Source organism: Pempheris klunzingeri, chromosome 22, assembly GCF_042242105.1.
Source record: "Pempheris klunzingeri isolate RE-2024b chromosome 22, fPemKlu1.hap1, whole genome shotgun sequence".
NCBI classification, from domain to species: Eukaryota; Metazoa; Chordata; class Actinopteri; order Acropomatiformes; family Pempheridae; genus Pempheris; species Pempheris klunzingeri.
In genome coordinates, this window is record NC_092033.1 from 17,119,569 (window position 1) to 17,141,743 (window position 22,175).

At 42.2% G+C, this 22,175-nt stretch overlaps 1 protein-coding gene across 1 annotated transcript in view; it reads right to left on the bottom strand.

The window, feature by feature from the left end:
- Positions 1-22,175, bottom strand: part of mpped1 (metallophosphoesterase domain containing 1) — a 69,327-nt gene that overhangs the window by 35,097 nt on the left and 12,055 nt on the right. Inside the window, exon 3 of the mRNA XM_070854110.1 lies at positions 9,578-9,803. Coding sequence (XP_070710211.1) covers positions 9,578-9,803 — 226 coding nt within the window. The remainder of the gene's footprint in view (positions 1-9,577; positions 9,804-22,175) is intronic.

The following is a 22,175-nucleotide window of genomic DNA, read 5'->3' on the forward strand; positions in this document are numbered from 1 at the left end:
TAGGACCTGGGATCACAGAAGCTGTGCTGTTATTTCTCATTTTATATTAAATTTTTAAACCAAACCATTACATTATTCAACATTTCACCACAAGATTTTATTCTTGTTTTCTTCATTTTATCAGTGCACATCAGTCCTTGGCAGTCTGGAGGGGCCGCTGCCGGTCAAAAACGTGTGCTGGATAAACTAACAGTAAGACTGCTAAATGCTATGACCATTCATTTTAATATATTTCTCCTTCCATCCTAAAGAAAAAATCTTGTTTTTTATCAATTTTTAACAGCACAAGCGACTTTTCGATAGAGGCGAAGACGTTTCGCTTTTGCTGACTTATTGAGCACATGTTTTTGACCGGCAGCAGACTCCTGGACCGCCACAGACTGATGATGTCGTTAAAAAAAAAATAATAATAAAATGAATAAAATAAGATGAGAAATAACAGCACAGCTTCTGTGCTCCCAGGTCCTATAGACGTCCTACCTCTTTTTTCTGTCCTACTTGCAGAAAACGGACGTGATGCAGACACGAAAAGTGAATCCCACAGGAATATGTTATTTTGTACTTAGGCACACGAAAAAAAAAGAGAAATTTGTGTCCACGTATTCACAGACTAAAATTCATGACTATTTCACAACCTTCTGTTAGACAGGGATGGCCTGGAAGAAGGGATCAATCTAAAAACTTTGACTGCTTTGGAACATAGTTGGCAGGAATGCAAACTAAACGCAATTTGCAGTTAATGGGCTAAAACATGTAGCACCACCAGTACAGTCCTTCAGGAAGTGGAATTTGTTACTTCATTCATTCTTTCTGCATCATTCAAACTTCTCTTTCTCTGAAGTGTGTTCTCATCAGTGGGAGAACAAAGAAATAAGGTCAAATTACCTTCATGCCATCTCCACCATCATTAGACTCATTATCATTAAAGAAAAAGCTTTGTGTGTCACTGATGCATTTTACCTCTTTTTTCCCACCCCTCCATTCTCTCTCCCCTCTCTCCTCTTTCAGCAAGGGCTGGAAAACAAGCAAGTTAATTAAAGTTGGTGAGAGTTCCTTCCATTTCTCGCTCATCAGCGAGGACAAGCCATCAAACGAAGCGTAGGTAGTCCATTTCTGTCAACTGAGAGAGTTGAGGAAGACGAGATGGAGAGAGACGAGACGGGGGGGAGGCCTCTCTTCATCTCTTTAGTTTTTGATGAGCTTTCTTAATTGGGCCACTATAGAAGGAGAAGTGAATCCTCAATAATTAAAAAATCTAATTAAGGAGTCTTTTGCATCTCTGTCCTTAATTATTCCATGCGGAGCAGTGGGGAGCGATACATTTCTGCCGTTTTGATTTAAGGAAGAAAAAAAGGGTCTCTCTCTTTCTCTTCCTTGTCGCTCCATGCAAATCCTCCATCAACAAAAAGACTACTTTGTCCTCCTCATCCCTGTCTGTTTTGTGTGTGTGTTTATGTGAAAAAGCCGTTCGCCTCCCCTGCCTGTCTTAACATTTGTCAGAGACCATCATTATAAACATTTAAGGAAATTTAACCCATTAGTGTCATCACATATAGGCACTTTTCCTTCACTCTCTGTCTCTTTCTCAACCCAGACTCAACCTTCCGGCCGAGTTCAGCAGCAAAAAGTACCCAAATACAGTATTTGAAGCTCTCAGCCACTGAACAGTTTCCCCCGAGTTAGCCTTGTATCTTGACCCTACAAAACATTCCCTTAGGATTTCGGAATCAAGTCTCTAACCCTATTAGTTTCAAAGTTATTAGGGCTGCTGCCTGAATTTCAATTATTCAATGCATCTGTCAGAGACCCTCGAGCTAAATAGTCTCGTGTCAAGGTTTCACACATCTGCTGTTGCCTGGAAAATAGGCAACATTTTTAGAGAATAAGGCCGGCGACATTTTCCAAGTGTAACAAGTGTAATCTGTGCATGAAAGCTTCATATCTTATTCCTATTCATCAGAGAACTCCATTGTTGTCCAAAAGGTACTAAACACACAGGCAGCCACACTGTTGCACACGTTCCTTCATTAGCATGAACACACACAACAAAGTTTATTTTGACTCAATCCCACATACACCGTCCTGCTGCCCCAAATACTCACTAGAGCACCAACTGTGAATTAATCTGCCTCTGAATGTACTGCTCAACCGATGCACTATTGCCTCCTGTTATAAATGGCAAGGGAATGACTGAGCCATTTTTAACAATGAAACGACATATTTGGGAGTTGCACAGGAATTAAAAGATGTCATAATAACTTGTGTCCTTGGCGAGGCAACATTTGAATTGTCTGTAAATTCACTACAGTTGAAAAAGTTGAAATATGAATGAGGCGATTAAATACACAAAAGAGCGTAATCCTGGTAAATGATTTTGGAATGTGAAACGTTTCTCTTCAACCTTTCCGTTCCTTACCTCGTGATCGTCACTGTGAAAACTTATCATGGGAGTAAAATCCTATTCTTCAGTGTTATGAATACTACTTCTGTGCCTGGGCATTGGATTGGGCTTTAGACGCACATAAATGGATTGCGTTTCGTGTCGCTATGGTACCCGCTTGAAATGATCTAAATCATCGCTTGATTATCAAGATTGTTGATGGCGAATTTTCTCTTGATCAAATGACCAATTATTGAGTATCTAATGAAATAATATAATGTAATAATGAAGCAATATTGAAATATACAGCTGGTTAATCTGGTCATAAATGTAAACATAATTTATTCCCATCTTACAGATGAACAAATATGTCACTGAAGATTTCTCTCTACTGTAAGAATTCTGTCCAGGACTGAACATTTGCTCTGACTGTCATCAAGCTCAAGGTGATACGCACAGTAATTCAAAGAAGGATGAATCGCTGTGATAAAGAATTTTGTTTTTTGAGAAGATTCTTTCGCTCCTCCTCCCATCAGACATGAGATTCTTCTTAATTGGCTGTTGGTGATAAAATTGCACAAAGCGAGAAGCTATACACTCGCGGTTCTCTGTGTTCGTGCTCGTAGAGGGAGCAGATCTATAAATGTGCAAAGCTACACGTCCCAGCCTTACAGATCATTATTAATAATGACTCAGATGTAATATGTCCGCGTTGCCAGATTGGTTTCTGCTACCGAGCATCTTAGTTGCTAAATTATGAGTAGAGAGTAGTTTTGAAATACCGAGCATCCAAGAAACGAGATACCAGCTGGTGGAACTATCGTGTACTTTGTGTGTGAATATTTAATTTCAAAACTTGATTTTACATTTCTGCAGCAGTATTCAGTCCAGTAATAAAAAAAGATGGAGCTCAATTTTAATTAATAAATGAAGGACAGATAATACCTAATAATTCTATGCTCATAAAATGGTACATAAATTCTGGAATACTTTCATCTATATTTCATATTTGTGCAAAATCTCTCCATCTGAATGTTACAAGTGAACAAATCTGATGCTGTTCCTGCACTTTACTCTCTAAAGAGGACTGAAACCATGAGCGATGCACTAGGAAGTGCTCTCAAGCTCACTGAGAGAGTAAATGTAAGACACTTCCTTCGGTGGAGGACGTTGACACTGTGGTTAACACTCACGCAATTCTACTATTGTACTTCTTTTACAGAATGAAACGTGCCCATGAGTCGCCGTTCCCTGTTCCTTCTGCTTTCAGACAGAGGGTGGCTGTGCCATACATCTGTGACAAATGCCTCGTACACCAACATTAGCATCACGAGGAAAGCAGAGCAGAGCAGCGCCCTTATGCCATCTCACCGCTCTGCTGATTCATGCAGTGACAAATTGGAGAGAATGAAGCAAGCAGGATCTAATTTAGGCCGGGATGCTAAAGGCATTTAGATGGGGATACGTGGTGTATTTGTGTGCACATATGTGTGTGTTTGCATGTGTAATCCAGGTGTGAGATGGACTGGAAGAGCCTGCTGAGCACACAGCATCAGACTGCCTCTGTGGAGGGGGGAGAGAGAGAGAGAGAGAGAGAGAGAGAGAGTACAGGGATGAAGCAGGAGTGAGGGATAGCAGAGGTAACAAGTAACTGGCCTGTGAAGCCAGATGGATGGAAGGATGGTGAAGAGATGAGAAGTGATGAAGACAGTGGCAGACGATAGGAGGCAACGGACGGAAAGGAAGAACCAACAGCCAATCAGACCACATGAGAAGGGAAAAAGGAAGATAAAACTCCTCCCATTATCCCTTCTTCCTTGCACCTTCATGTCACCTCACTTCTTATCCACCTCTCTTTTCTCTCAACTTTCTTGCATCACTCTGTTTTATTGCTTTCCCCTGCCATTTCTTCATTTTTTAAATCCTTGTTCTCTCATCCCATCTCCAATTTTTCACTTTTTCGTTCATGTTGGTCCATCCATACTCTCACCACCTGCCTCTGTGGCCTCTTTGAGCAGTATTATATGATGTGATACCCAGATTATACCCTGCTCCACCATTAACAAATCTCCTCTCCCTCTTTTTATTAGCACAGTTCAATGTAGAAAGCATTCGTGTTAGCAGGGTTCTCATTTTTAGCTTCTGCTTACGCTCGCTTTTACCAGTTAAAATGACGGATAGCATCAGCTTTAGTTAATTTACATTCATTCTATAATTGCTAAAATGAAATTTTGACTGTTTACCAGTTAATGTATCCTCTGCTAGCGGATGTCACATTTTCTTCATTAAGCTAATAATGGGCTAGTTCAAAATCTACATTGTAACACCATGCCCTTCACCCAAAGATACAAATATACTAACTGCCAACATTGTATTTCCTTTAAAAAACACTCTTTTCATCAAATTATAAAGAATAATATTACCACATTGGCAGGTTTAGTTACTTTTCAGATGACACTTTCTCATACCCTGTGCAGTAATAACCACGTGTCTTCAGATTTGGTGATTTTGAATGTGAATGTTGATCTGACCTACTGAAGGATGACAGGTTGAGAAAAGTGTCCTACTTCTTAAATCAATATAAGAAGTTAAATCCTCTTTGATCGGCAGGAAAAATGCAATCGTCCCAAAGTTGAAAACAAGCTGTTTTTATCATTAAAACATGACTTTTTAAACGTACATGGTTCTCACAGGACAGTGACGCCACAAACAATGATGATCTTATAGACCATGATGCCTTGCTGTAGATTTAAATGCCCAACAATATATATATACACTACTTAAAATTAGCTCAACCTTAAACATCTACAGAGGTAAAATGCAACATATACAGTAATGCAGCAGTAATATTAATGCAGAAACATCAGCATAACAACACGAACTGATAGGGTACCGTGTACTGCAACACGATGACTGTTAATTTCCACAACTGGTCACAACTGTATTTTGATGATAAGAATTATTGATCTAAGGTTTGAATGCAGTTCACTGTTCACATGTTCACTGTCGAGGTCCATTTTCACATTAGTTCTCTTAAGTAAAGGATCTGAATACTTCTTCTACCGCTGGTCAGCTACCAGTTGCTCTCATTACGTTGGCCAGATGGCTTGGATTTGGGAGGATAGCACGATGACAAGGCCGGCCTATTTCATTTTATGTTAAATGATTAATGTTCGCTGAGACATTCAGACAACAAGACCAAGATACAAAAGAGCGACTGTCTTGTCAGTCACTGAGACTTACTGGAATGTCATTACATTGCATGCATTTTGTCATAAATCAAATTACTTAATACATTTGGAAATTTTGACTGATTGATAGCACTACATGGAAAGTCAGGATCAGCAAAATGCTTCCCACACTTCACCCTATGGGACAATTTGATGGAAATCCCTTCAACAGTTGTTGGGGAAATTTCACTCAAAGCCATAAGTCAGTCTTTATGTTGGAATGAGAATAAACCATGAAAGGCCATACTAAACTTAAATCCAATAGTTGTTGGACAAACTAGTGGACTGACAGTCCGACATGCTGACTCATCCCTAGCATGGCTAGAATCATGAATACTCTTCTCTAAAACAATGATCAGCTACATCACATAAAATTCAAACCAATCTTGCGGGTTAAAGACATATGGATTGGTTGAAAAATGAGTTGCTCAAGTAAGTAAAAATTTCTGATGGTAGAGTTTATACAGTTCACAATATTTGGTACATACACTACTCACTAAAAGTTAGGGATATTCAGCTTTCAGGTGAAATTTCAGGATGAACCTAAAATGCATTCTAACCTTTCCAGGTGAACTTAATGTGACCTTCTCTAAACCTTTGAATGCACATGTCCAACTGTTCAGTGTCTCAGTACTTTCTGCACCAGCTGCTGTTCTCTAACAAGAAGCTTAACAGCAACATTCACAACAGGTTTGATCCATGAATCCACCAATACATTTCCTGCTTCAGTTAGAATTGGTATTTAAACAGTCCTCCTCATCCTGCTGTTCACATTCTGACATCATGAGACCAAGACGACACCTAACAGTTGATCAGCAGCACCTCAACACTGGAGGCTTCAAACAGGAAGTCCTCAGACGGAGGTGTTCACTGAGCTTAGAGGGTCACAGAGTGTCATCAGGAGGTTGGAACAGTGATACAGAGACTGGAAGAGTCACAGAAAGGAGAGGAGTGGACGTCCTTTGGCCACATCCCAATTTATTGAGACACTGAACATGTTTTGTTGTGGTATACCTACCACTGTTGGTAGATTTTCTTCAAATACATTGTTTAAAATGAAGAAATGACCATTGCATGCTTCTACTTAAATGCCCTACTTTCATGATATAATATCACTGTAGCATTCACTTTTTACATTTTCCATACATTTCACCTGAAAGCTGAATATCCCTAACTTTCTGTGAGTAGTGTATATGAGTAGAGCCAGTTGTATTTCCTTGTATTTCTCAAAGGACATTAAGGAAGCAAAAGTCCCATGCCAAGTTATTCTCTAACTTTTACCGAGGAACAAAACAAGGCTTTCTGATGAGGCTCTACAGCAGGTGACTAAAACCTCCAAGAACGTGATTGGTGTGAGACCATAGCCATCCCAGCTCAGCCTGCTGCCGTCTGGCAGGAGGTAGAGGTATCTGCTGCCACACCACCAGACAACAGAGCAGCTTCTTTCCTCCCACCAAAAACAATATTTTTCTGAGGTAGCAGAATGGGCAGAGGAAACAAGAGTTGTTGTGCAACCCTGTGGTGTAGAATGACAATAAATGTACCCTGTAGCTTGTATTATTGGATCTGTACTGCATTTCTTTTTTTAGCCCGATTCCAGTCTTAAAGACAGACAACTGATAAGAACTAAGAAAATCAGGTGGTCAGATAGTAAGACAATCGTGTAGCACCTTGGGGTGATGGTGATAGTGGTTGTGCGAAGCAGCGCCCGTCTGGCACCGTCATAGCAACAGGTGGACCGGAACAGGCGCGGCCTGCCAGAGAACGGAGCATGTGGAGGAGGTGGCGAGAGCCCATCAAATGATCGGGGAGGTGAGGGGCAGAGGTGGAAAAGGGTGCCCAGTCGAACAAAGAGAGGACAGGAGGGGAGTTAGGGAACATGAATTGAACTGACTGAATTGACGTAGACAGGCAGAGCAGATAAATAGCGTATGGTGGAGAATAGGGAAAGCAAAAGAAAGACCAAAGGATAGAAGAAGGGATAATGAAAGAATGGAAGGGCGTAGAGACTGATAGATAGAGGAGGGAAAGAAGGGAAAGAAGGGAAGAGGGGAGCAGACAGTGTAGAGGGGAACACACGGAGCCTCCAGCTGGAGGCCCTCTGTGCTGCAGGAACACACCCCGGGGCTCACACACACACACACACACACACACACACACACACACACACACACACACACACACACACACACACACACACACACACACACACACACACACACACACACACACACACACACACACACACACACACACACACAGTCCAAGGCAAGTGAGAGCACACACGGGTGCACACACCCCCAGACCCCCAGCAGACACACACATTCACACATTCAGACAGAGATACTCTTCCACACACACACACATCACCTCATGTGCCCATTACACCAGCCGGGGCCAGCCGGTGAATAGGAACAAAATCATTTCTTCCTAAATCTCCATTCCACCCTCCCTTTGTCTGTCTCTCTCTCTCTCTCTCTCTCTCTCTCTCTCTCCATGCATCAGCACCTCTTCCTTCTTTTCCCACATCTCTCCTTTGCCTGCTGCCCTCCATGGGTTCTCTTACTTTTTCCCCTCCCTCTCCTCTTATTTCCCCCTCTTGATCCACCACCAGCTCTCTGCAGTGGCTTGAGCAATAAACTCAGGAGACCCCCGCCATCGCAGCAAACCAATTACCGAGCGCTGGGGGCACTTCTGTCACTAAAACACACACAGCAGATCATCGACCACCGCCTAACCAGCCACTCACATCCACACAGTCACACACACACTGGGAGCCAATCACAAGAAGTTAAGACAGGTGAAAATTAAATAAAGATGCAAACAAATGGTTGATTGCAATATTCAACGATGCACAGATTAAGTTGAAAAGAGAACAGCAAGAGAGCATTGTCACGATATCAGCATTTTAACTGAAACACCATCCCCCCCCCCTCCCTGTGTTTGCATCGCCATGTGGTAATTTGATTTAACACAAATTAATTCAGTAATATTCAAAATAAAAAACACAAAATCGAAATATTGAAAGTCGCTGTGCAGTTATGCGATGATGATGATGATGATGATGATGATGGTGGTGATATTGCGCCGCCATTCACAGCGGATACTTCTGTATGGCCGCAGGGTGAACAGGCTGTTGCTGAGGGGGGGTATGGTCTTTTAATATCCTTATGTGCTCTACACCTAACTAATATCACTGAAGCTCAGTAGTTGGGTACCAATGATGTTCTGGGTGGAATTAATCACCCGCTGCAGAGCCCCCTTTGTCCTGGGCCATGCACATCTGTATTGTTTCCAGTCATGATCCCTTACTGGCTTGCTAATTCAGCAAGCCAATATGGGATTATTATGTAGGAGGTAAGAATATGCACACTGTTACTATTTGTCATCCAGACTGGGAGCTTATCAATCCCCAGAAGGAAGTACCAGGTACAGCAGGGAATGAGACCAGGGAGTGGGACCATACACCAGCAATAAATCATTCTATATTATGACCAACACAGCGCTGGATATTGTGAGCATATAAACTGCTATTTTATGTATTCAAGGCCTATGTGTTAAAATGAAATGATGAAATGTATGGGATGATGCATCAGATACTTAGAGATACGCTTATGTCCCAGGGTCTTAGTGCAACTGCCTGTATGACATTTCCATTGTGTGTTAGCCATGACCACCTATGGCAAACGTTCTCTGCACACGCACACACACAAATAAAAAAAAAAATAAAAAAAGAAGCTAAAAACAAAATCAGCAGAAGCAGCAGCAAGCAAGAACTCCAGACACAGACATTTGGATTCACCAAAATAGCTTAATCCGCTACCAAAAAGACCACTCCTCTCATAAAAACACTTGTGAAATGGCAGACTTTTAAAAAAGCTGCTTCTCCTCCTGTCTGGTCTTTCTGACCACTCGGCTGAGCGTCTGCTCTTATGTGCAGTGCAGTGCAGTAGTCGGGGTTACTCACCAGGGGGAGCCATAGATCCTGAAGCCGCGCACAGTGACCTCAGAGTCCTGCAGGTAGATGCAGTTGGTGAGAAGTGACTGGACGTTTTCATAATTCTCTGGCTTCAGCTTGGAGGCAGAGGGGAAGTAGTAGAAGTCCTGTTTGATCAGGTCAGCCATAAATTCCTGGTCAAAGGTCAGCTCGTGGTTTCCGGCGATTACTATCTTGATGTCATAGGGTAGGGTACCTGGCAGGGGAGCAGAGGGGGGAAAGAAAGGAAAGGGAAAAGTGTTGAGGGAATATGAATTCAAAACAGATAAGGAGAGGGGCGGGAAAAAGACACAAATGGGATGATGGGAGTGATGGGGGAGTGACAACAAGAAATATAGAGGGGGGACAAAACAGTGGATGGATAGAGGAGGAAATAGGAAATGGAAGGAGACATCGGGGCACGTATAGGGGGAGATGGCAAGACAGGAGACGGAGGGGAGGGGGTGAGGGAATAGAAAGAAAGAGGGGTGTCAGACAGAGTGGGGAGGGACAAAAAGGGGAGGGAAAATTGAGGACGACAAGACACCCATCCCCAGACAGCTTGGCATTCGCATGCAGCAAGGCTTTCGCATTGTTTCCCCCCTCCATTTCTAGTAAATGTGTACATCTGTCTTAGCTCCCCTCCATCAGTCAAGGTCTCAACCCAGTGCACTGCAGTCTTCTGTTTACTGAAGCACAGCTGAACGCATCCATCAGTGAATCTTTATGATGAGAAATGATGAGAAGGAAAAGCAGAAAGTGATCTTTGGGAAGTTTACGACACAGAATATTAAACATTTACAGACTACGCTGCTACCCTGCTGCATCTCCCCCCCCCACACACACACACACTTTTTCTCTTTTATCATCCGCCTCTAATCAAACTCCCAATCACCCTACATTTTCTCCTCTTCCTCAATGGCTTTAATTGGCTATTCAGAGCCTGGCACAGCAGGGCGCGTGATCGATCCGCAACCATCGCACCCAATGGCGACCGGCCCCTTCACGAATCTACATGATGCTTTCAAAGCTCTGCTGAGGAGACACAGAGCGAACACTGACAAGCATCTGGTGATCTGCTTTGTCAGGTAGGGCGGATGACGGCGGGTTCAATCACCATGGCTTCTTTATTACTGCCAGGACGGCGCAGCTTGCAGCTGAGCACATCGTTTGAGTGTCAGCATGCGTGTTTGTGAGTGACTTTCCTTCGTGTGCGCGAGTTTGCATACATCTGTGCATGAACATGTCATGTTAGTAAAAAGGAGTAATTAAACTGAGCTTTAGAAGAGGCTGACAGCCCGGTGATGGCTCTGTCATAACAGAAAGAAAGAGAAAAAGAGTGTGTGTGTGGGGGGGGAGAGAGGGACGGAGAGGAAGGAGAGAGCGATAGAAATACTTTAGGAAGCCCAAAAGTCCTTGAGTGTGAAGGAGGAATAATAACAAGATGAAAGCAGCTGTCAAACAGTGCCCATCTCTGCAGTTTAGGCCGGGGCCACCCCCTCTCCCCAGCACAGCTCCCATTTGTTTGGCAGAAGGGCCTGTGTTTAGTTGTCAAGCAGACACCAAAAAGCTCTGTAAATGAGGGGCTGCACCTTCACAAAGGCACACATAGACACAAGATTCCATTTTGTAGATTCCTTTTCATCCGACATTGGCGTTTGTTCACTCAATCATCCCTGGATAAGCCAGGGTTGAGTGAATACTTTACTCCAAAATAAAAACTTAAAAACTTATTTCTATCTCACAAAGTATTGGAGGCAATGGGCCAAAAAAAGCATTAAATCCCTGTGCATTTTCTGGATTTCCAACTAAATAAAACATCCATCTATTGTCTATACTGCTTACCCTTCAGGGTTGCAGGGAGGCTGGAGCCAATCCCAGCTGATTAACACCTTACACCTGGACTGGTCGCCAGCCGCTCACAGGGCCAACACATAAGAGGCAGACCACCACTCACGCTCACACTCACACCTGTGGGCAATTTAGAGTCACCAATTAATCTAACCTGCATGTCTTTGGATTGTGGGAGGAAGCCGGAGTACCTGGAGAGAACCCACGCAAGCACAGGGAGAACAAACTCCACACGGAGAGACCCCAGGATCAAACCTGAATTGAAATCCGAAACCTTCTTGCTGTAAGGCAACAGCGCTAACCACCGCACCGACATGCTGCCCTGAATAAAACATGCAGAAACATACATTTGGATGCAAACATAAGTCAGGCTAACAAAAACATTTCTTTATGCTTTGTGTGTCAAATTCCTGCTGCTGCTTCACAGTAAAAGCCTGACCAAACCAAAGCTCTGAGCAAAGAATATTTCTGGAGGGCTCTTACTATTAAACAGCTGCAGGGACGAGATTAGAAAAATGTTTAATTTTTGTTGTTGGTGGGTAAGAGCACAATACAAGAGCGTACTAGATGAACTACACTTTACTATTATGGAGCATTACTTTAAAACGGATTTTTTTTTTTGGCCCACTTGCTGGCAGTAGAGCAAGCTCATATATCATCACCTCACATTCTGTCGTTGATACAGCTAATGCGTTAGCAAACACGTGCACATTTAGCATAGCTTTAGCATTCATTCGTGCATATCTGATGAATGTAAGCCAAGCATTCTCTCTCCTTTCAGCTCTGTTTTGGTCTCCACCAACTCCTGAAAAAAATATATGGCTCTTTAGCTGCTAAATGCTAGATTCAAAATTGTGGGACAAAAGGCAAAGAAAACAACAACCTGAATGATTGACTCAATGAAAATGTTTCAGACTCGGGTCATACTTTGACACTTGATTCTTTGTTAACATAAAAATGTTAAGAGTGCAGCTTTAAGAATAAGTTGAAATTAACCTCCACTTGTGCAACTGACTGACTCGTTTCTAAGGTCTTTGCTGACAGCATGTGCAAATCTTGCTTTCATGTCATGCCTCACAAAATGCTACAAATCTATCAGACAACGCCTATATTCTCTCTAGCATTAATGACTATATCCATCTCTCAGGAATAAAAGCTCGCAGAGACTAGTATATTGTTTCAGCCTTTGAAGACAGGCTGCACGCATATAAAAAAAAAATGCAATGCATGTATGAAAAATGAATGAAGTAATGTCAAGAAGAAGCTACATTTAGTCTTTGGTCTTTGTGCTCTGAAACTTTTTCTACTTCACATCAGGTCAATGATATTTTCTGTGACGTGGCACACTCTGAGCACAGCCCTACCTCGTCCGCCTTAATCTGCAAATAAAAAAGGCGGTGATTCAAAGGGACTCATCCAACGCCACCACAGTGATGTTCAAAGACGGACAAGCCGGGGAAGAATTAAAGCGACTTTGCACGGGATCATCAGCTAAATACCTCAAATGCAAACATAAGAATAAGTAAGGGGAATGGATGTACTGTATGTGTGTCCATGAATGTGTGTGTGTGTGTGTGTGTGTGCGGGACGACGGACAAGGGAGACAATGAGGAAAAAGACAACGACACAAAAAGGCGCTCGTAAATTTTTCAACAAATAAACACAATGCGTCTCCTCAGGAATTCTGCAACACGAGCAATTTTTCACTCATGAAGTTTGACGGCCGATTGTAAACTGAGAGGCATAAATCACAGGGAGAAATATAAAACTCCAGCTGGACACAAACACCCCACCATCCTCTTACACACACACACACACACACACACACACACACTCACGATCAAAATTAAATCTCAATTTCATGGATATTTTTTCAGAAAACATCAAGTGTGAGAATACCAAGTAGCTGAATTTTACACGCTAAAAGCAGCCAGTGTGCGTATCTGTATATTGTAGGAATTCTCTGTCCCAGTCAACTGCTGTCAATATATAAATAATAATACAAAAAAGGAAAGAAATTATACAATGCAGTCCCTTACTGCACATGTCCACAAATAATAAATCAATCACAAAATGACAATTTCAACATCAAATGAGAGAGAATGTGTTGCCTCTGTGACAAAAGAGACGGAAGAAAAGTGGAGAGGATGTGGGTGGAAGTGTGTGCATGTGCATCCACACATTTGGGGCGACACTCCCTCACAACATGTGGGCCGCTCTTTGTCGCTTCGCCATCTTTTGTCTTTGAATTCAAAAGGCTGCTTTTAAGTAACAAATAGTTTTAATTTGTCTGTCAGTGAATCGGCAGACACCTTGCGGTCTGTCGCATCAAAAAAAATAACAAAAGAAGAAGAAGAAGAAGAAGAAGAAGAAAAAAAAAAACAAAGTCAGCCAGTGAGCGAAGAGAGTGCAAAGCTTCCTGGAAAACATAGGACAACACTGATTGAAAGCAAGGCTGCGTTCAGGAGTGGAAACAGCTGGACTTCAGTCCTTCCTTCTGTCTCTTTATTCCTCTCGGGTTCTTTTTCAATCTCTTTTGCGCCATATCTTTGCTCTTTTGTCGAGCGCCTGCCCCCCTCCAGTCATACACATCGCAGGTCTAGTCTGTCTTTTTGTCTGTCACCACAAAAACCTCCTTCCTCCCATGAGCTACACAAGATGGTTCATCTGTGTGTGCGTGTGTGTAAAAGTGCCTCATGTAGCCTGAAGGTATGTATATGATCCTAGGGGACTGTGAATAAGCATCATGTTTGTGCATCATGACGTGTGGATGCATGTGATTACGTGTGTGTGTCTATACACAACACAAGCTACAGTATCTGTGTGTTTCCTGTGTGTGTGTGTGTGTGTGTGTGTGTGTGTGGACTCCCACCCCCACCACAGGAAATCTTACGGACTTCGGCCACCATTGTTCTGACATTGCAATGGGTGGTCTACTCTTTGAAGAGGAAAATCCCTGCTCTGCCCAAAGCCTTGGCATGTACAGGGGGATTACTGCCCATTGTGTCTGTATGTGTCTGTGTGTGTGTGTGTGTGTGTGTGTGCTCTAATATGTGTTTGGGTGCATGCAGAAACAAAAAAGCCAGAAATTCCCAACCGGCCAAGACAAAGTTAATTCCTAAGTGTGTGTGTGCGTTGATACCAAAAATTAGTAGCCAAAATGTACTGCCAAATAACTTAGTAATAAAGTATGTGTGTGTGTCTAGAGTGTCTATGAGTGTGTGAGCAATTGCAGAAAACAGGGGCCAAATATTTCTTGCCAACTCAAAATGCTTGAATTAATACCAGTGCGTGTGTCAGTATGAGTGAATGCTTGTATACCAGAAGCAGTAGCCAAAACTTTCAGCTAAAATTAAATTCAAGGAAAAGTCCAGTTTATTACGACTAGTATCTTATTCTTTGTACCGTAGTTTTATCGTGTGCGTAGTAACCCGTTGTCAGGATTTTGTAAGCGTTAGAACAGGTGCTTAGCATTAGCTTAGCATAAGGAATAGAGGCAAGAGAGAACAGCTAGTCTGGCTCTGTCCAGAGTTCAAAAATACCACCCATCAACACCTATGACGCTCGCTAATTAACACATCATTTAACATAAATACACAACTCGTTGTTTTTACATTTCTGTTTTTGTATGAATTCAACACAAGATGCAACTGACTAGCTATTTTCTCCTGCTTAGACTACACTAATGCTACACTATGCAAATCATCTCCTGACCCTAGATTCTTATTGCAACGATATGAGCTCAGTGAGAAAGAATATTTTCAAAAGGTCAAACCACTTCTTTAATTTTTTCTTTTTGAAACATTAACACTTTCCTCATATTAGATTAGCGCTGTTGCCTCTCTTGGAGCTCTTCTCCTGGCAAAATCCTGCCGGAACCAAGCTTAGTTAGCACCAGCATGTACAGCACAAAGTCTTTTTAAAGCAAAATGGAACACAAGCAAGTTAGCGCCAAGCGGCGAACCAGCAAAAAACAAAGAATTGATCGGTTTCCATCTAACCTGCAACCCAAACACAGCAAGGACAAGGACCAACTCTGACTTCAGAACTACAGTTGCACTCAAAATTATTCAACCCCCCTTTGGAAATTAGGTGTACTGGCAAACTTTCAACTAGGTTCAATAAACAACTCAATCAAGAACAACTGAAATGGCTCAACACAACTAATATTACAGTTGGTTTCTCCAAATTCAACACAATATGCCACTTTTAATGACTACAACAGTCTCAAAATTATTCAACCCCTTCTTGATAAACATCTTTAGTACTTAATAGAGCACCATTCTGCTGTTATGACCTGCTGCAAATGTGATGCATAGCCAGACACCAGGTTCTGACTGAGGAATCTAAGCTCAATCCTAAAGGGCAAAATCCTCCAGCTCTCTAATATTCTTAGGTTTGTGTGCTGCAACCGCCTTCTTCAAATCCCAGAAGAGATTTTGGTATTCAAGACTTCCAGAACCGTTTCTGAAGTCAAGCCTTGGTGAACTTTGAGGTACGCTTGGGATCATTGTCCTGTTGGAAGGTCCAATGACATCCACGTTTCTGCTCACAGTCAGCATAAAGTTTTCTCCTGGAATTTCCTGATATTTGAGTGAATCCATGTTGCCCTCCAAACGCTGCGGGTTTCCACTGCAAGAAGAAGCAAAGCAGCCCCAGAGCATCACCTAGCCACTGCCATGCTTCACTGGGTACACCTTTCAGTGTATGTCTCATTCTTCATCCTCCAGACATACTGCTGATCCATAGACCAGAAAAGTTCCAGTTTTGTTTCATCGCTCCACAGAACAGAATCCCAAAACTTCTGTGGCTTATTTATATGGTTTCGAGCATATTGGAGCTGACTTGTCTTGTGCTTTTGGGTCAGTAGTGGTGAACGTCTTTGAGTTTGTGCATGGAGGCCTTCAGCGTTTAGCATGCGCCTTACTGTAGAAACTGAAACCTCAGTGCCTGCTTCCACCAAGTCTTGCTGCAGGTCTTTTGCAGTCACTCGAGGGTTTTTGGCCTCCTGCCTCCTCAGAAATCTGCTGGCAGATATTGGTAGCTTCCTTTTCTGCCACGTCTAGGCAGTGTAGCCAGTGCTCCTTTAGCTTTGAACTTGCAAACTTTTCTTCCAACAGCATCTCAAGGAACATTCAGTGCCTTTGCTATCTTTTTGTATCCATTTCCTTGTTTTTGCAAGGCAATTATCTCCTCTCTAACTTTTTTGGGCAATTTGACTTACCCATATTTCTAACATGCAACCAAACATCAACCTGAACAACCCCCTTTCCAGTCCTGGTATTTTATGTGTTCTATCTCAAGCACACCTGACACAACTAATGACACCCTTGATTGGTTGCAGCAGGTGTGCTTGAGACAACACCTGATGTGCAAATGAGTGATTCTGTTTAGGGGGTTGAATAATTTTAAGACTGCAGTAGTCATTAAAAGTGGCATTGAATAATTTTGAATGCAACTGTACAACCCCAGCCTGGCTCATCAATGGATTTGCTAGCTACAAAAGCAGCTCACCAAAAGACCTCTCTTTTTTCCTTCCAAGGACTGGAGGGATAACTGGGCATACATATATCATAGCATAACTGTATACGGCTAAGCAGAACTGTTTCACCCTGTTAATGTAGATATTGTACTTTTGGTTGTAGTTATCAATCAGAAATCAAAATTGTAGTTAATTGTTTAGTTTATCAAAAAAGTATGAATTGGTTTCTTCTTTTTAAAAAGAAGTGGTGCCCCAAGGTGGATTCCACATTAAGTCCAATTAATTAATTATTCAATATCTCTGATATTTATTTCTGATAGGGCAGCACGGTGGAGTGGTGCTTAGCTCTGTTGCCTCACAGCAAGAAGGTTCCAGGTTCAATTCCACTGGCGGGGGCCTCTCTGGGTGGAGTTTGCATGTTCTCCCCGTGCTTGCATGGATTTTCTCCATGTGCTCCGGTTAAGTGACTCTAAATTGACTTCAATTTTGACTTACCTTACACATATACTTTTTTCTTTGTAATTAGGGATTTTTACTAGCATCTCAGAAGTGCTTGTGGTTTAGATAATCTGGATAAACTGCTGGGTCTGACTGCTTCTGTTGTCCTGTTTTGTTGAGACAGATGGCCAGAACCTAGAAAAGAAGACCCAAGTTGACAACTAGAAAAAGTGCACTCTGTAGAGTGCAGATCTCAGGTGATCTCTTGTATGCCTGACCATAAGGTAACCTAAACCTAGCCCCAACACACAAGCATCGCTTTAGGAAACACTGTCTCCAGAGTAACAGACTTCAACATAACAGCTGTTGATACTGGCTCCCTTACAGTCAAGATGGTGACAAAGAAAACAGAAATAGGGAGTTATTCGCGTAGTACCATGGATCATGGTGGATCGTATATCGCATATCAGGTATGGAATCAAGCAGATGATCTGGTTCGAAGCATGACCAAATTTATCAGTTCAGTAGTATGTGAGACTAGATGCGGACAGCAGATACACCCACATGCTTGCAAACACATGACTGATTTATGCACGGAGAGGAGAATACACCAGAATTATTCTATAATACAGAACTCTGTGTCTGGGTTTATTGCAAGAACATATGCTGCATGTGTTTGTGTGTATACACCCACAATTTATGGATGTCTTCTATACGTACACAGCATAGTGGGATTATACCAAACAGTGCAGCTTTAGCCTGCCTTTATGTGTACTTAAACAGACGTGCAATAATTCAAAAGGAAGCTTCAAAAGCAATAGCACTGATGTTCAAAGACAGACAGGCTAAAGACTCAGCTCGGATAAGTCGTAATTCCTTTACAGCAGTGTGTGTGTGTGTGTGTGTGTGTGTGTGTGTGTGTGTGTGTGTACTTCTCAGCGACGGAGAGGGAAGACTGGATGTGAGAGAAGAAAGTAATATGTCACATGAAAGTGAGAAAAACGGAGAGGTGAGTAAGGGAGAGACATGCAACAAGGTACAGATGGATGATGGAGGAAGAGCAGCAGCGAGTCTCCTGCCTTCTAACCTTAGCTTAAACTTAATACTCACTTGTTTCATTTAACTCGCCACCCACACACTGCTGTGTCTCATCATACACACACACACACACACACACACACACACAATCATGCAGACGCAAAACAAAGACAGCCAGCAATTATGAGATGGCGTACACAAACACCACCTACTGAGCAACGCATCCAAAACACACATTTTTTATCTGCGTACAACAGTTTCTCCAAACACTTCGCAATGTCCTCACTCAACATAATGCACCGCGCAAACACATGCATGAAGACACACACACACACACACACTGAAGCAGTGACAAAGACAGATACAGCGCATCATCAAGCGGCCTCGTAGGTGGTCTCTTTCTCCCTCCTACACTCCATCTCTGTCTCTGTCATCCTGTCTGCTCCACTTCCATGTTCAGTGTGACGACGTTGCCTCTAGGATAAAGTGGCTGAAGATTAAGCTGCAACTTTCAAAAACGAGTGAGGTGGGCTTCTGATGAATGCTGACGAATTAACCAGCTGGCCACTTGCCATCTGTCCCATGCCTGTTTTTAAATTGGATTTCTACTGATGCCACATTTTGCTGATGTTAAACTCCAACCCTTGTACACTGCAGTATTCTGCAGAATGCACATATGCAATGTTATGAGAGCAGGTCCAAGTTGATTTGCTCAAGACTGCGACATTCACAATTTAAGCGAGTCAAGTGACTAAATGTCGGGGAGTGTCAAGTGTTTGATGCCTGTATCTGTAACCAGGTGTTTTACATCTGACTCCCCTCTGCTCTCTAACTCTCTAAAAGCTTGGCCTCTGTTTGTTTGCTGTATATTTCTGCTTGAAAGAGAGGACTTCTACTTAATTCAGCAACAGTTTGCGTTCAGCAAATTACAGCTAGTGAAGATGACCCAGAAAGCAAATCTGATACAGAGAAAGAAAGGCAGAGAGAAATGGAAAATTATGGGATAGACTTCCAGCATTTCATAAGCAACATCCACAGAGGCTTCAGTCTTTTCTAAACGCTTTCTAAACTTGGAGGCAAAAGGAAAAAAAAAAATTGATTGAAAGAAAAGGAGGAGATGTTTCCTAAGACCATTTTCACATCAGCTTGCATCTTTATTTTCCCCCTCATGCACACGCATGCACAGACACTCACATACGCGAGCAATGCAAGTCTTTCAAGTGTGCAAATAGGAACACAAAAGTAGTGAGTGACAGATGGGAAACGGTTTGCTTAAATTTACAGTCACTTGAAATTCTGTAGAGTTTTCCAATGTTAAAAACCATAAAGGAGTGTCAAACTTCCTCGTTATGCTCTCCTCCAGCAGCACTTACTTCTGGGTAAACATAAGAGAGGAAAAAAAGATATGAAGGAAAGAAAGTGAAGAGAATGAGAATGAAGGAAAAATAGGTTTACGGATGGAAGGAGAAGAGAGAGAAGAAGTGAGGAAGAAGGGAAGTGGCAAGAGAAAGAATCGGGAATATGGAAGGAAGGAAGGAAGGAAGGAAAGAAGGAAGGAGAGCACGTCAGAGAAAGACAGCAGTCATAAAAGTTTAATGCTCTCGCTGTTACTAAGCTAAAGGGGGCAAGCTGGGAGGGGAAGGAGGGATGCTGTAGAGGTGAGGAAGGGGTCCAAGGGGGAGGCGGGGGTTTCCAAACACCTGAGTATGTAGATGGAGGAGCAAATATTACACACACAGGTACAGTGCAGGAGACACACTCTCCCTCTTCCGGGCAAAGAAAAAAAAAACACACACACTTGCATTTAAAGTGCCTACATGGCAATCGCATCATGGTCGGCACTTATCTATTATTCAGCAGCAGAGGGGAACAGAGTAGAGCAGGCGCTAAATAAAGAGTTGTAGCAGAGACACTAAAGGCAGAAGACCTCACAACCCAGAGTCAGAGGAAGAGAGAGAGAGAGGTCTGTGGCTGTTTTTTATTCTGACGTACTTTGAGACAGAATCTCAACACCGAGATGGAAGTTGGGTTACTTTGGTTTTAACAATCTCTTCTGTCCTGTTTAACAACTTAAAGCTGCACCAACTGATGTTTTTGTTTTTTTATTAACAATGAATCAAATGACTATATGCGATGTGAAAGGTGTCAACTGTACTGACAAAACCACAGATTTCCACTTACTTAAATCTTTTTTGAGCTGTTGAGCAGCTGTTTTCAGCAGGAATGAGAGGATAAACCCACCGCACACTCCCTGCCCAGAAACAAATGGCAGACAAAGTTAGCAACTAGCTGGTAAACATAGAATAGAGCAATTGGCTGCTAATAAGGCAAATATTCTTATCAGGATGTCAAAACGGAGCTACAAGAAGAGTGAATATTTGACTTCCATTCATCAGGTGACCAGAAACACAACTCAACATGAATGGATGAACGAAAATGATTTTTGAAAAGTTTTTTTTTTCAGGTTGTTCTTATTGTTCATCTGCCACCAAGTGGCCGTAAAATTGATCACTCAATCAAAAAATAATGGAGCTTCTCAACAACTATTGTCTTGGTGGTTGTTTCATTTGTCCATATGAGCTGAATGTGTAAATAGGCAATTGATAAATTGATCAAATTGGTAAATAGGAAAATATACTTCCTCCTTGATAGTGAGTTGCTCAGTCCTTCCCTTCAGCATTATCGAGGCTCTGTTACTCTGCTTTACAGCATCATATACAAATATCTACAGTATATATATGAGCTTTTTTTTTATTTTACATGAAGTTTCATATAACTTGTGCAAGTCCCTCAAATGTCTTTTGCTGATTGTTACTTTACTGTGATGTCTGATGCAGTGTTAATTCTGCCCATGAAAAGTGTCCTTTTAATTCTGGACTAAATTATGAGAACAATGGAAACATTTTGGCGAAATCTCTGTTCATCATTCCCTGACAACTAAAAAATGAGTTGGCTCTGTTCCAAGGGGAAAACAGCAATGCGGCAAAAATAATAATAAGAATAATTCTCAAAAAAGGCACTGGTGACTGTCACTGAAATGAAATGAGACGGGAGCCACGGGACTTGTCACCCTCGTAGCCAAGAAAACCGATGAGAAGCTCGTTCTGGTCACGTCTGTCTATCCAAAGCTTTATAATATGTTACACAGAAAACAAAGACAGAAAAGCCCATTTGTGGGAACCGGTCGGCCGAACACTGAATGTTGCCGGCGAGCGTTGTGTTCTTAATCACCATTTTATCACGCTGTAAGCTTGCCGCTAGCTGTGTAGCCAACCCTGTGTTAACGTGCTGTCCGTACGACGTCTGAGTGCAGACATCCTCCAGTTGGTGCTCACGGTAAAAACACAATGGCAGCTTCTCACACAACAGCAATCAGAATGGTGATATGTTGTCATGGAAATAAAAACCCACACCCACATTTTTTTTTTTTTTTTTTCCCGTCACTACTCCAGATTCATTCTTGTACTCCCAAGTTCTTTGCCAACAACCTCCTCTTGCTTTTGAAAAAAACTGTGTACACCCTCAGTAAAGCACCAGCGCGCTTCACCTCTGACCTTACCCATAATTCATCGCATGGCGCAGCGACAGAGGAGCCATTCACATGCTGATCATTTCACTATAACAACATCTGTAACATTGATAATGTTGGATGAGATTGTTTCGTGCGACCAAACGTGCAGAGGCTATAAAGCATTGTGGTGTTTTGCAGAAAACAAATATGTATTTTGATTGTATTGCACTTCTTCTACAACTTGATGACTAAACACATAATTCAAAGTA